This window comes from Rhinatrema bivittatum, chromosome 8 (assembly GCF_901001135.1).
Source record: "Rhinatrema bivittatum chromosome 8, aRhiBiv1.1, whole genome shotgun sequence".
In the NCBI taxonomy this organism is placed as follows: domain Eukaryota; kingdom Metazoa; phylum Chordata; class Amphibia; order Gymnophiona; family Rhinatrematidae; genus Rhinatrema; species Rhinatrema bivittatum.
In genome coordinates this window covers 257,415,220-257,430,163 of record NC_042622.1, presented here as the reverse complement: position 1 = coordinate 257,430,163, position 14,944 = coordinate 257,415,220, and the positions used below count along the sequence as shown (strand labels likewise).

The 14,944-nt window shown below is 46.3% G+C and overlaps 1 protein-coding gene across 1 annotated transcript in view; it reads right to left on the bottom strand.

Annotated features, from left to right (window-relative positions):
• RTN3 (reticulon 3) overlaps nt 1-14,944 on the bottom strand; it is a 139,916-nt gene that overhangs the window by 82,708 nt on the left and 42,264 nt on the right. The window contains exon 2 of the mRNA XM_029614685.1: nt 1,430-3,592. Coding sequence (XP_029470545.1) covers nt 1,430-3,592 — 2,163 coding nt within the window. The remainder of the gene's footprint in view (nt 1-1,429; nt 3,593-14,944) is intronic.

Below are 14,944 nucleotides of genomic sequence, written 5' to 3'. Positions count from 1 at the left end.
GTCAGGAGAATTGCTGGACCAGAGGCAGCATGGATTCACCAGGGGAAGATCCTGTCAGACAAATCTGATTGACTTTTTTTGACTGGGTAACCAAGGAATTGGATCAAGGAAGAGCACTCGATGTCATCTACTTGGATTTCAGCAAAGCTTTTGATACAGTCCTGCACAGGAGACTGGTGAATAAAATGAGAAGCTTAGGAGTGAGTGCCGAGATACAGGCCTGGATTGCAAACTGGTAGACAGAGGACAATGTGTCATGGTAAATGGAACTCTCTATGAGGAGAGAGTAGTTTTAAGTGGTGTACCGCAAGGATCGGTGTTGGGACCGGTCCTGTTCAATATCTTTGTGAGCGACATTGCAGACGGGATAGAAAGTAAGGTTTGTCTTTTTGCGGATGACACTAAGATCTGCAACAGAATGGACACGCCGGAAGGCATGGAGAGAATGAGACAGGATTTAAGGAAGCTGGAAGAGTGGTCGAAGATATGGCAGCTGAGATTCAATGCCAAGAAGTGCAGTCTCATGCATTTGAGGAGTGGAAATCCGAATGAACTGTATTCGATGAGGGGAGAAAGGCTGATGTGCACGGAGCAGGAGAGAGACCTTGGGGTGATAGTGTCTAATGATCTGAAGTCTGCGAAAGAATGTGACAAGGCAATAGCTAAAGCCAGAAGAATGCTGGGCTGCATAGAGAGAGGAATATAGAGTAAGAAAAGGGAAGCGATTATCCCCTTGTACAGGTCCTTGGTGAGGCCTCATCTGTGATGGACATAACTTTACTGCACTGGCAATATTTGAAGCCAGACTGCTTCGGAGCAATCGCAGTAGCAAAAAAATTTGAAAAATGACAAAAAAAAAAAAAAAAAAAAAGAGAAAAATCCCTGTGCACGCAAAAAAAAAAAAAAAGACTTGAGGGAGGACTTGGGTTCATGTGGGGACAACCAAACAGCTGCAGAGTTCAAAGCTCTGTGACTCACTGAGAGAATCTCCACCTACTTTGGTCGCATGCACACTCCCAGACAGCATAGCTAATTCAGCCTATTGATGGGAAAAGAACCTATGTAAGGACTTCAGTATCTGAGATGCGCTACTAATGCAGGGCTATAAAGACCCTTATGGTACCACTGAACATCAACCTTACATGTGTAGGAATAGACATCCAACTTAAAAAAAAAAAATCTATGTCAGGGCTAGAAATAAAACAGATGTGGAAAGACCTATGAGGAATCAAAGTTCTTGGTCTAGAAGGAAAGGAGATGGAAGGTGGCTTAAGGAACTAGTCAAAAAGGTTCACTAGTGCCCAACTACCCCAGTTTACTTTCCTATCACATTGCTATTTTATAAGTTAGGCATTAACTGGCTAATAGGTTAACCAAATTCTAGTAAACAAGCTGAAGTTCTGCATGGGGAAGGGAATAAAAGTGTTACCTGAAAACTTGGCCAGAAGTCTTGCTACAACATGGTCTTTCGTAGGCTCAACTTTGGAATTCATTTCTTCATAGGAAGTCTTTTTGGGGACCAAGAGCTCTTCTAGGACATGAGGTCCAGGACCAAAAACAGGCAATAGCCCACTCGTTTCTTGGGCCCAGGACAACCCCTTTACAACCAAAGTAGTCTCATTTTCAAACTTTTGCATGAGTGTCTTCTCTCTAGTTGATATCCCTTCATACTCTTCATCCAAGCTCATGCTCACTTCTTTCAGTGCCTTGATAGTCTGTTGCTCCTGTTCGAAATCAAGCCCAGTTTTCTCATATTGGGCATTATATTTTCCATCAACCGCAACCATGTCTTTTAATTCAGAAGTGACCGAATCACCTTCCATAGCAGTTCTTGCTGAAGTAGTCACATTAAAGAGTCCAGATGTTTCAGCCCCAGCTTGGTTTGCCTCTGGGGTGGTTTTCTGATGGTGTTGCCCTGACTCAGACATCACAGTTGAGTACTCCTTCATGAAATCCATAAAACTCTCTTCATCCAATACCTTGCCCTGCTCTGGGTCAGCTATGCTTTCAAAAGATGACAAAAATGTTGTCTTATTCAATTTCTTAGCTACTTCTGTAGAAATCTTTGAAGCTTCAATCTCGAGTGATTTATCGAGGATAACCTCATATGGATCACACACTTTATTCACATCTTTAGATGATGTTGAAGTTCCAGTGAATATTTTTGCTACCTTAACTGATCTTCTGACAGGACAAGCTTCTAATGAGCCCGGTACTGTCTCAACTTCAAGAATATGGTTTTCTGTTATTTTGTAGAGTTGTCCGTCTCTTTCATTATATTTAGATAGTTTGTTGGGTAAATCCTCCTTGATCTTCAATCCAGTTTCAACTGCTTTTACAACTGAAGCTGGTTTCATTGCACTTGAGATGTTAAAAGCCTTCTGGAGCTCTCTCTTTGTTTTGTTTTTAAAGACCAGATAGGCTGCAGCGTCCTCCATGATTGTATCATCAGATTCTCCTGAGCTGTCTGTATCTACAGCATTAGAATCTGATTTCATTCCATAAGTGTCTGGTAATGGCTTTATATTAAGGCTATTACCTGAAGGAGTACCTTGGTTAGGTGGGGTACTAGATGCACTTCTAAACAGGTCTGTGTTTTTCATGCTACCACATGGATCCCCAACTTCTTCCTCATTTGCAGACATGCTTAATGTCAAGACAACAGCAGAAGATTGAAGTGAGGACACTTGGCTTACTTCAGCACATTCATCTGGCTTCTTAGTTTTGGTGATACTGTGGTCTCCTGGACACCATAAGTTTTCCTGAATCTTCACACAAGCAAAGCCTTGGAGATCTGCTATTTTATTTTCAGAATCAGGTATAGCTGTGTCAGACCCCAGAGACTCATAGACTATGCCAGAAGTCTTTACCTCATCTTTCTCAATTTTTGGAATGAAATCCCAGTTTGACAGATTGCTTGGCATATGCTGCATGTCACTTGCATACCCCAATTGATCTTGATATATAGTGGAAGAATATGAAGGAGGACTGGTGTGCAACTCAGCGCTAGTGGGGACACTGCCATCACTTTGTGTTCTAAGCTGAACTTCACGACTGCGTCTTTGGAGGACTGAGGCAGTTAGCCACTCTGCCTCACTGTTCTTTACCATACTGCCACCAAAATCACTCAAGTCACCAAAAGACCCGTGAAACTCAAACAGTGTTTTGTCAGCAATGACTTCAAAAGGTGAATCAGGCGATTCCTCGCCAGGGCTCATCACCTCAGTTGGTTTGGTAGATATTTGTTCACCTTTGAATTGATTTTGCTCTTGCAGCACACAGAAATCTAGTTCATCAGTGGTTGAGTGCTTGAGATCCTGACTTCCAATACACTCCAGTTCTCCATCTTTCTTAAAGAAAAAACTATCACAGTCTCGACTTTTTTCAACAGAACGAGTTGGAATAAATGGATTGTAAAGGTGAGCATCTGTTCCCATGGTAAGTGAGAATTCTAAGCCAAGTATCCCGCTGGATATAGCGCTTGTTCCAGAATCTGCAGAAGTCCCACAGGAGATATCGATCTGGTCCGAGCATTTTCTCCTCTCTTTGAACATTACAGGCCTGCTTGCTAATTCTCCGTCTCTTGCTGAAACTGCAAACACATCAGATGGTTTCATCACAGATGCCAATGGTGATAAGTCAAGAAAAGAAGCTAGGATCTCAGGTATGTCAAAAGCCATGTGATCAGAGAAGAGTGAAGTCTTCTCTTCTATATCCAAGGTTAAAAAGGAGAAATTCAAACAGTGCAATCACAGATAAACTACTTGGGGGGGGGGGGGGGGGGGGGCGCAGCAGAGCTAGGCAAAAGCACATGCTTACTTTCTCAATCTTAAGCAAGAAAACAAAATAACCAATATAACCAAGTTGACCAGCATACATAAAACATGCTAGATATTGCTAGTGACCACATTATGAAGAGGTGAAGTCATCCAGCAACTGCCTTCTCTAGCTTAGAAGAGCAGGGACAGAGGGGGAAATTGTGAAAAATCAAACAAAAGTGGGTTTGAGAAATGCTGCATGCTATAATAGTATGCAATATGCAAATGAAAGAAAAGTAACAACTTGCAAACAGTTGAGTTAATACTAATGTAATATGATCAACTGAGATGCATGGGACTTAGACTAATTTAACTTTTCAAATAGGGTGCACATGTTCACTAAAAATGGATGGGAATATTTTAGCAAAATCCTAAACCATGATGTATCTGGGGTGTCTGGATCAGCAAATGTGAATCAGTCTATGTACTTACAGCTAATGCTGCCTTTTACCAACTGAATGCTTCTGCAAGACATTCAAAGGAATAGGCAGGACAGAAGCACATTGATGTCTTTCATGGCCATTCAACTGGAATTTGAGGTTCTAATTTCTAAACTGAACACATCTCACCGATGCTAATACACAAATCCAATTCTAGACATTTGCTACCTGGGATTAAGACTCACCATCACTGCCAGTTAGAACCAGAACCCATGTAAATGAGAAGACTCAAGCTACACCACCACTACCACCAAATCACTAGACAGCTATATTTAACAGACTTTTTCTTAATTTCTACATGTCAAAGCCACACACAGGATAACATTTTGAAAGCTGTTCTTACTTTGAAGAAAAGGGCAAGATGAGCATAGTGCATCTTCTTGATTACTACTACTTAAAATTGATTATATCTTGCCAAATACTTAGTGTAGACAGGTGGACTCAGAACAATGGGTATAGTGTACTCCTGATAGTTGGGAGACTGAGTCAGATTTCAATCTGACGTCAGCCTACATATACCCATGCAGGAAGCTCTGCTCTTCAGTATTCTCCTCGAAAAGCAATTGTGGTTATGTGTTTTTTTAATAACTTGACTAACTTGGCCTGGTTGAACTAATTTCCAACTGAAGACTGCCAGTGCACTCAACCGAAGAACGCAACACCTGGCAATTGTGGGTGTCTTAACTAGAGGTAAAACCTGTCTTACCAGTGCTTGTCTTGCTCTCAGGGATTGTCACCCAAGGTTTCTGGATTTTGGGGCAGCTGTGGGCAAGATGCCGAGTCCATCCGTCTACACTAAGGAAAACGAAATTATCAGATAAGTAATTTCTCCATTTCCTAGCGTGTAGCAGATGGACTCAGGACCATTGGGATGTACAAAAGCTAGGGTGGGAGGCTGCCCGTGGCCCACTTAGTACTGCCCTTGCAAATGCTGTGTCCTCCAGGGCCTGAACATCCAGGCGGTAGAACCTTGGTAAGGTGCAAATGGAGGACCACATTGCTGCCTGACAGATCTCGGCAGGTGACAGCATTTTAGTTTCTGCCCAGGATACTGCCTGGGCCCTTGTGGAATGGGCCTTGACTTGTAGAAGTGGAGGCTTATCTTTGATCCAGCGGGCTATGGTTGCCCACGAGGCTGCTTTCCCTTGTTTCTTCCTGCTGTGAAGTACGAATAGGTGGTCCGTCTTTCATACGGATTCCGATCTTTCCAGGTATCAGACTAGGAGTCTGCGAACGTTCAGATAGCGAATAAGGCGCGAGTCCTCAGCGTCCTTATGCTCATCTGGATTTGGCAGCGAGATGGTTTGCTTTAGATGGAAATGAGAAACCACCTTTGGAAGGAAGGAGGGAACAGTATGGATCCTGGTGTGAATCTAAGGAACGGTTCCCGACAGGATAGTGCTTGAAGTTCGGAGATGCGACGGGCTAAACATATTGCCAATAGGAATACAGTCTTCAAGGTCAGAAGCCGTAGTGACAGACTGCGTGTAGGTCTGAAGGAAGCTCCCGCCAAGAAGTCTAGTACTAGATTGAGATTCCATAGGGGCACCGGCCACTTTAAAAGTGGTCGGATATGGTTAACCCCTCTCAGGAAACGGGAAACGTCTGGATGGGATGATAAACTGATGCCGTCCACTTTGGTTCTGAACCAGGCAAATGCGGCTACCTGAACCTTGGAAATGAGAGACAACCTCTTCAAGCAGTCCTGCAGAAATTCCAGGATCATGAGGATTTTGACTGTCTGCGGAAGGATGTTGCGGTCCTCACACCAGGATTCGAATATTCTCCATATTTGTATGTAAGTTAGGGACGTGGAAAACTTGTGTGCTCTGAGTAAGGTGTCAATAACTGCCCCCACGTATCCGCTCTTCTTCAGACGACTCCTCTCAATGGCCAGACTCCGAGTGTAGGAGTTGGGTCTTCGTGGAGGATCGGTCCTTGCTGAAGCAGGTCCCTGTGTGGAGGTAGACACAGAGGGTTCCCCGCCAGAAGTCTTTGCATGTCTGTGTACAATGGCCTTCTTGGCCAGTCTGGGGCCACTAGAAGTACTAGCCCCCTATGGTGTTCTATCTTGCAGATAATCCCGCCCAGTAGTGGCCATGGGGGAAAGGTGTACAGCAGGTCTTTCCTGTGGCCAGGTCTGGACGAGGGCGTCGATTCCCTAGGATTGTGGTTCTCGTCTGCGGCTGAAGAACTTGGGGACTTGGGCCTTGCACCGGGTTGCCAGAAGATCATGGCTGGTGTTCCCCAGCGGATTACGATCAACTGAAGGCTGTGGACGACAGCATCCATTCCCCTGGGTCTAGACTCTCTCTGCTGAGGTAATTTGCAGTGACGTTGTCTTTTCCTGTGATGTGGGCGGCTGAGATCCCTTGTAGGTTTGCTTCCGCCCATGCCATTAGGGGTTCTATTTCCAGGGACACCTGTTGGCTTCTAGTTCCTCCTAGCGGTTGATGGAGGCAACTGTTGTGGCGTTGTCTGACATGACTGACAGATTCACCCCGGAGTCTGAATGAATCGAAGGCAGGTTAGTCTGACTGCCCGGGTTTCCAGTTGGTTGATGTTCCATCCTGAATCTTCCTTGTCCCATTGCCCCTGGGCCATCAGTTCCTGGCAGTGGGCTCCCCATCCTCGTAGGCTAGCATATGTGGTGAGCAAGACCCAGGTCGGTGGGGATAGCTTTACTCCCTTGCTTAGATGGTCTTCTTGTAGCCACCATTGGAGCTGGGTCCGCACCTCTGCTGGTAGCTGGAGGCGAACAGAGTAGTTCTGGGACATCGGGTCCCATCGCTACAGTAGGGAAAGTTGTAGTGGTCGCATGTGGGCCCTTGCCCATGGGACGACTTCTAGCACTGATGTCATGAGGCCAAGGATTTTGAGGTAGTCCCATACCTAGGGGTGAAGGCAGATCAACAGGTTTCGCAACTGGTCCATCAGTTTCCTTTCTCCTTGTAGGGGGAGAATGACCTTGTCTTATTTGGTGTCGAACCGGACTCCCAGGTATTCTAGTGATTGGGAGGGCTGCAGGCAGCTCTTGGTTGTGTTGATGACCCACCCGAGATTCTGCAGTATATTCTTGACTCTGGTGGTCGCCCGGTGGCTTTCCTCTGGAGATTTTGCCCTGATCAGCCAAATTGTTCAGATATGGATGTACGAGGATGCCTTCTTTCCTCATTGTCACCGCCACTACAACCATGATTTTGGTGAACGTCCGAGGAGCAATAGCTAGTCTGAAGGGTAGCGCCCGGAACGGGTAGTGATATTCCAGTATAGCGAAGCGTAGAAAGCGCTGATGGTCGTGATGGACCGGGATGTGGAGATAGGCTTCTGACAGATCCAGTGAGGTCAGAAATTCTCGCGGCTGCACTGCCCTTATGACAGAGCGTAGGGTTTCCATGTGGAAGTGTGGTACCCTCAGGTAGCAAATGACAGACTTGAGGTCCAGGATGGGCTGGAACGCTCCCTCTTTCTTGGGAACGATAAAATAGATGGAATAGTGCCCAGTATTTTGTTGGTGCGTGGGCACCGGTGTTATCGCCCTTAGGGCGAGTAGTTTTCTCAGTGTGGCTTCCACTGCCGTTCTCTTGGAGGGGGGAGTGGCATGGTGATTTCACAAGTTTGTCTGGAGGGATACTGTGGAAGTCCAGGTAGTATCCCTCTCGAATGACGGTTAGGACCCACTTGTACAACGTTATCTCAACCCATCTTTGGTAGAATAGGGCAAGCCTGCCCCTATGGCCTCTTCCTGTGGATGGGTCTGTTGATTCTCATTGTGGGGTGCAGCTGGGGCCTGGACCTGAGCCGGCTCCCCTCTTGTTGTGTGTTCCAAAAGGACTGGCCCCTGCCTGCAGGACGAGGTGCTTGGTATGTGTTTTTGTACGGTCTAAAAACGCTGGGATCCTCGGGGATAGGAGCGTTGGTTTATTTTGTTCCTGTCCTCCGGTAACCGAGGTAACTGGGGATTCTCCCCATTTGTCTGCTAACTTCTGCAGTTCACTTCTGAACAGGAGGGCTCCTTTAAAAGGCATTCTCGTGAGTTTCGTCTTGGAAGTCGCATCGGCTGACCAACTTCGGAGCCAGAGTTGCCTTCTGGTTGTCACTACGGATGAGACGCCCCTAGCTGAGGTGCGCACCAGGTCGGAGGTCGCATCCGTAAGAAATGATATTGCTGGTTCTAGTGCTTCGATGGGTGTGGTGGCGTTCCTGGTCTTCGATAAGCAGGCGCGTCACCACGGCACAGCAGGCCGCGATATGTAGTGACATGGCTGAAACGAATGACTGTTTAAGGATGGATTCCAGACGTCTGTCCTGGGCATCCTTGAGTGCCACTCCTCCCTCAACTGGGATGGTAGTGCGCTTTGAGATCACGCAGACCATGGCATCCACTTTGGGGAATGCCAGGAGATCTTTGGCAGAGTCCAGAGGGTACGTGGCTGCCAGGGTGCGTCCACCTTTGAGTGGCCTCTGGAGCCTCCCATTCCAGGTCAATCAGCTTTTGGACGGCTTGCAGCAAAGGGAAATGGCGAGAGGCCTGACTGAGTCCCTCTAGGAGGGGGTTCGTCTTAGGTTCCCTAGAGGCACTTGTGCTTGGGGATAGCGAGCTCTTTCAAGATGTGAGCCACGAGGTCTGAAAGTTAGTCTTTGGCAAAAAAACTGCCTCATGGTTCGGTAAGGTTCCATTCATGGGGGGGGGGGGGGGGGGGGGGTTTCCCCTTCCTCCAGGGAGTCTTGATCCTCGCCCGAGGTGTCCGTGTCCCTGATGTTGGGGCTTTGAGGCGGGAGAGGCACTTTTCTGGGTTTAGAGGGTCCTGGAATGTTAGGGTCCTCTGGGGGAGGCTTTGGTTGTGTCATCGGGGGTGCTGGTTTCATGTGAACAAAGGTATGTAAGCCTTTGAAGAATTCTACCCAGGAGAAAGATGCTGGGTCTAAATTGAGAGGCGCTGCATCCCCGGGGAGCCCCGTTTGAGTGAGGCTCCCGCTAGGGGTAGCAGGATCCAGTGTACTGTCCCTGGATCCGGATCCCAGTGCCAGCTGGAGAGGACCTTGGGCTGGTTCACCCAGAGCCTCCTCACACTGTAGACACAGGGCCGTAGCCTCTTCGTGCTGCGCAGCTCTAATGTGGCATGCTGGGCAAAGGCCCTGAGCTTCTTGTCCGGTGGTGCCATGGTTTGTGCACGAAAGATTGCAGAAACCTCCGGTCTGTGCATTCAACTGTACGCCGGGAAGCTTAGTTATGTGCTCCGGGTGCGCCGAACTTGCGCGTGTAGGTTGGATGTGTGCGCACGCCTCGCCTGTGCGTGCTCGGATCGAATCGGCGGACAAGGCGGCGATCAAGTAAAAATGGTGATGGAGACCACACGAACAATATGGCGACCACCTCGAAGGGTCTCCATGTGGGAGGACCCTCGTATTGGACCGGGGTCTAGCCCAGATAGGGCTGATCAACCCGATGGCAACGATGCTGGCAGGCGATCTGTGTGGCTATTCGAGCCTCAGAGACCGGAGACTTTTCGGAAGTTTTCTACCTTACCTTGTCTCGGCGTTTCCCGGTCTCGTTCCGGGCGGTCTCTGGCTGCAGGGGGAGAGAGAAAAGTACCTTCACTGCCGCGCACACGCTGCCTCTCAGCTGCACCCGTTGCCGGGGGCTAAGTCCACACCTGGACTGAGGCCTACCTCTGAGGGATTGCAGAAATCACCTCAGGAATTCTCAACTGGGGGAGGGATCCGTAGGTATCACCGCAGGAGAGCGGGGCTCGTGTGTAGAGGTAAGATTTCTTCTTGGTTTTGGATTTCTTTGGTTATAATACTCTAACACTGTGCAAGCGAGTATAGAGTCCCGAACGGCTATGGAAACGGAAAATACTGAAGAGCAGAGCTTCCTGCAGGGGTATATGTACTAGGGCTGACATCAGACTGAAATCTGATCAGTCTCCAACTGCTATCAGGAGCACACTATACCCATTGGTCCTGAGTCCATCTGCTACACTCTAGGAAATTGATCTTGAATTTCCTGTATGTTATTCGCTGGTTTATCTTCTAATAAAGATATTTCTATAAAAAAAAAAAAAGCCATTATTGAAGACAAACCACATCAAAGCATGTCTGGAGTTTACCAGAAAGCAGAGTGAACCAACTAAAATGTGGGAGAAGGTTTTGTGGTCAGATGAGCTTTCTGGACAAAATTCTAAGTGCTGTGTAGCACAATCTTAACTGCCCATTCCTTAGCAAACACCATTCTAACAGTAAAATATAGGGGTGGCAGCATCATGCTGTGAGGATACTTTTCCTCAACAGGACTGGGCATCTTGTTAAAAGTTGGACAGATGGATGATGCAACATATAGGGAGATACTGCAATCCAACCTGCTTGAGTCTGCTAAAAATACAAACTTGGGAGACAGCTCACCTTTTAGCAGAAGAATGATCCCAAGCACAAGGCCAAAGCAACACAGGTGTGGTTGAACAAAGATGAATGTTCTACAGTGACCAAGTCAAAGACCAGATCTCAATCCAATCAAGAATCTGTGGCCTACTCAAAAACTGCAGTCCTTAAGAGTTATCCAACCAACCTGAACAACCTGGAGCAAATCTGTCAGGAAGAACAGGTAAAAATAATTCCCAAACTGTGTGCAAAGCTGGTAGAAAAAAACAAAACACCAAAACTTACCCCAACAGATAAAACCTGCGATTGCAGCAAAAGGGGGTTCTACCAAATTCCATATTTTTCGCTCCATAAGATGAACTTTTCCCCCCAAAAGTGGGGGGGAAATGTCTGTGCGTCTTATAGAGCGAATAAAGACAAAAACAACACTACAACCCTCACCCTCCTGACCATCAAGACCTGCCTAAGTCCCTGGTGGTCAGGAGGGTGGGGGGTTGTAGTTTTTTTGGGGGTTTTTTTTATATTCGCTCCATAAAGACGCACAGACATTTTCCCCCCACTTTTGGGGGGAAAAGGTTCATCTTATGGAGCGAAAAATACGGTCAAGGGAAGGTACTGGGGCATCTGACAAATGCTAGCATGCAGCACCCACTGACACTGGCTTCAAGAAGGTGCAGTACTATTAGCATGGTAACCCCACCCCCTTCTGCCACTAAGCCATTGAAAAGGGGGGGGGGGGGGGGGGGAAAAGACATTCCAAGTTAATACCACAGTCCTTCTACCATCTAGATGCCAGGCCAGCAGCTCCCTGCCATGTATGTGCAGTGGGGTGGTGTTATACATCACTGTTTAGAGGCAAAAGGCAGGTAGCATCGAAAGTAGTAACTAGGTGCGGCGGAAATGATTGCCATGGATGACCAGCCCCCTCAGATAGAGAACCTGGGCTTTAAGCATCTGCTGCACCTCTTAACCCCCCCATTATAAAGTTCCCTCTGGGTCTATATTTAGTAGGCAGATTAAGAGACAGGAAACAGGTAGGATTAAATGGTCAATTTTCTCAGTGGAAAAGGGTAAACCGGGATCTGAACTTGGACTGGTGCTTTTCAATATATTTATAAATGATCTGGAAAAGAATACAAGTGGGGTTATCAGATTTGCAGATACAAAATTATTCAGAGTAGTTAAACCACAGGCAGATTGTGAAATTGCAGGAGGACCTTGCGAGATTGGAAGAATGAGCATCCAAATGGCAGATAAAATTTTAATGTGGATAAATGCAAGGTGATGCATATAGGGAAAAATAACTCACGCAGAAGTTACATAGTTAGGTTCCATATGAGGAGCTACCACCCAGGAAAAAGATCTAGGCACCATAGTGGATAATACACTGAAATAGTCAGCTCAGTGTACTGCAGCAGTCAAAAAAGCAAACAGAATGTTAGGAATTATTAGGAAGGGAATGGCGAATAAAACAGAAAATGTCAATGCTTCTGTATCGCTCAATGGCAAGACCACACACCTTGAGTACTGTGTACAGTTCTGGTTACCGCATCTCAAAAGAGATATAGTTGCACTTCAGAAGGTACAGAGAAGTGTGACCAAAACGATAAAGGGAATGGAAAAGCTCCCCTACAAGAAAAGACTAGAGGTTAGGGCTGTTCAGCTTGGAGAAGAGATGGCTGAGGGGGAACATGATAGAGGTCTTTAAAATCATGAGAGGTTTAGAATGGGTAGATGTAAATCTGTTTACACTTTCAGATAATAGGACTAGGGGAACTCCATGAAGTTAGCAAGTAGCATTAACTAATCGGAGAAAATTATTTTTCACTCACACAATTAAGCTCTGGAATTTTTTTTGGGGGGGGGGTTTGCAATGGGAAAACCTCATTTACATTTATCTCCAATCTATATGATCTGGTAATTGCCAGTGTTACTCAATATTAGCCCATTTCATTTTGTATTTTTCAGAGGGAAAACCTCATAAATCGTAACAGTGGTAAGTCACAGGACAAGCAGGATGGTAGTCCTCACATATGGGTGAGTACCGAGCCGAGGATGTCTGAGAAATGCACCAAATGTACCCAAGACGTGCAACAGGCTCAAGGACTGGGGTGGAATTTGGTAGAGGGCATCCTGAACCCTAATGGGTAGGTGGATGGGTTGAACAAAGAAACATCAAGTTGTAAAAAGGTTGCGCAAGACAGACTGGCCGAAGATGGAATCTTGTCTGCCAACCTTGTCTAAACAATAATGGGCTGTAAAGGTATGGAGAGAACTCCAGGTAGCAGCCCCACAAATATCAGGAAGCAGCACAGAGCGTAGGTGTGCTACTGAAGTTGCCATGGCCCTGACAGTGTGCTTTAACACGGTCTTGAAGGGGGAATGGCTGCTTGCTGATAGCAAAAGGAAATGCAGTCCGCTAACCAGGAGGAGAGAGTCTGCTTACCCACAGGTTGACCCGATCTGATGGAATCGAAAGAAACAAACGAGTGGATTTTCTGTGGGTAGCTATATGGTCTAGATAGAATGCTAGAGCCCGCTTACAGTCAAGGGTATGCAGGGCCTGTTCTCCTGGATTGGAATGGGGCCTGGGAAAGAACGTGGGTAGTATAATGGATTGATTAATGTGAAACTCCGATACTACCTTAGGCAAAAGCTTAGGGTGAATGCGGAGTACCACCCGGTCGTGCAGAAGTTTAGTGTAAGGCGGCTAGGTAGAAACATAGAAATGACGGCAGAAGACGAGCAATGGCCCATCCAGTCTGCCCAGCAAGCTTCATACTTATTTTTCTCATTCTTATCTGTTACTCTGACCACTGAGGTCAGGGCCCTTATTGCTAACTTTTAGGTTCTAATTTCCTTCCACCCCCACCATTGATGTAGAGAGCGGTGCTGGAGCTGCATCAATGTTAAGTATCAAGCTTAATTGGGTAGGGGTAGTAGTCGCCCAATAAGCAAGCTACTCCCACGCTTATTTGTATACCCAAGCCTTTGCAAGTTAGTCCTTGCCGGTTGTTTGAATATAAATCCTCTTTTCTTCATTCCCCCTGCCATTGAAGCAGAGAGCTATGCGTCAAGTATCAGTCTTCCTCCCCTGCCGTTGAAGCAGAGAGCTGTGCTGGATATGCGTGGAGTATCAGACTTTCTCCCTTGCCTTGAAGCAGAGAGTTATGCTGGTTAGGCATTGAAAGTGAAGTATCAGGCTTATTTGGTTAGGAGTAGTAACTGCCGTAACCAGCAAGCTACTCCCCACATTTTTTGTGACTGAAGTCTTTTTTTTTCCCACATTACCTCTTGCCGTTGAAGCAGAGTAATGTTGGAGTCGCATTAACTGTGTGTATGTTTATTGAATAAGGGTATTATCTCCAGGTAATAGCTGTCATTCCTGCGAGCCACCCACTCTTCTTACACATCCTCTAGACTTTATAGATCCACAGTGTTTATCCACGCCCCTTTGAAGTCCTTCACAGTTCTGGTCTTCACCACTTCCTTCGGAAGGGCATTCCAGGCATCCACCATCCTCTCCGTGAAAAAATACTTCCTGATATTGGTTCTGAATCTACTTCCCTGGAATTTTAAATCATGATCCCTGGTTCTGCTGATTTTTCTTCCAACAGAAAAGGTTTGTCGTTATCTTTGGGTCATTAAAACCTGTCAAGTATCTGAACGCCTGTATCATATCACCTCTGCTCCTCCTTTCCTCCAGAGTGTACATATTTAGATTACGAACATGCCATACTGCGTCAGACCAAGGGTCCATCAAGCCCAACATCCTGTTGGGCTTGATGGACCCTTGGTCTGACGCAGGTTCTTATGGCCAATCCAGGCCATAAGAACCTGGCAAGCACCCAAAAACTAAGTCTATTCCATGTTACCGTTGCTAGTAATAGCGGTGCTGCTAATTAAGTCAACTTAATTAGCAGCAGGTAATTGACTACTCCAAGAACTTATCCAATCCTTTTTTAAACACAGCTATACTAACTGCATTAACCACATCTTCTGGTAACAAATTCCAGAGTTTAATTGTGCATTGAGTGAAAAAGAACTTTCGCCGATTAGTTTTAAATGTGCCACTTGCTAACTTCATGGAGTGCCCCCTAGTCTATTATCCGAAACAGTTAAAAACAGATTCACATCTACCTGTTCTAGACCTCTCATGATTTTAAACATCTATCATATCCCTCCTCAGCCGTCTCTTCTCCAAGCTGAAAAGTCCTAACCTCTTTAGTCTTTCCTCATAGGGGAGCTGTTCCATTCCCTTTATCAGTTTGGTCGCCCTTCTCCATCAATTATATCTTTTTTGAG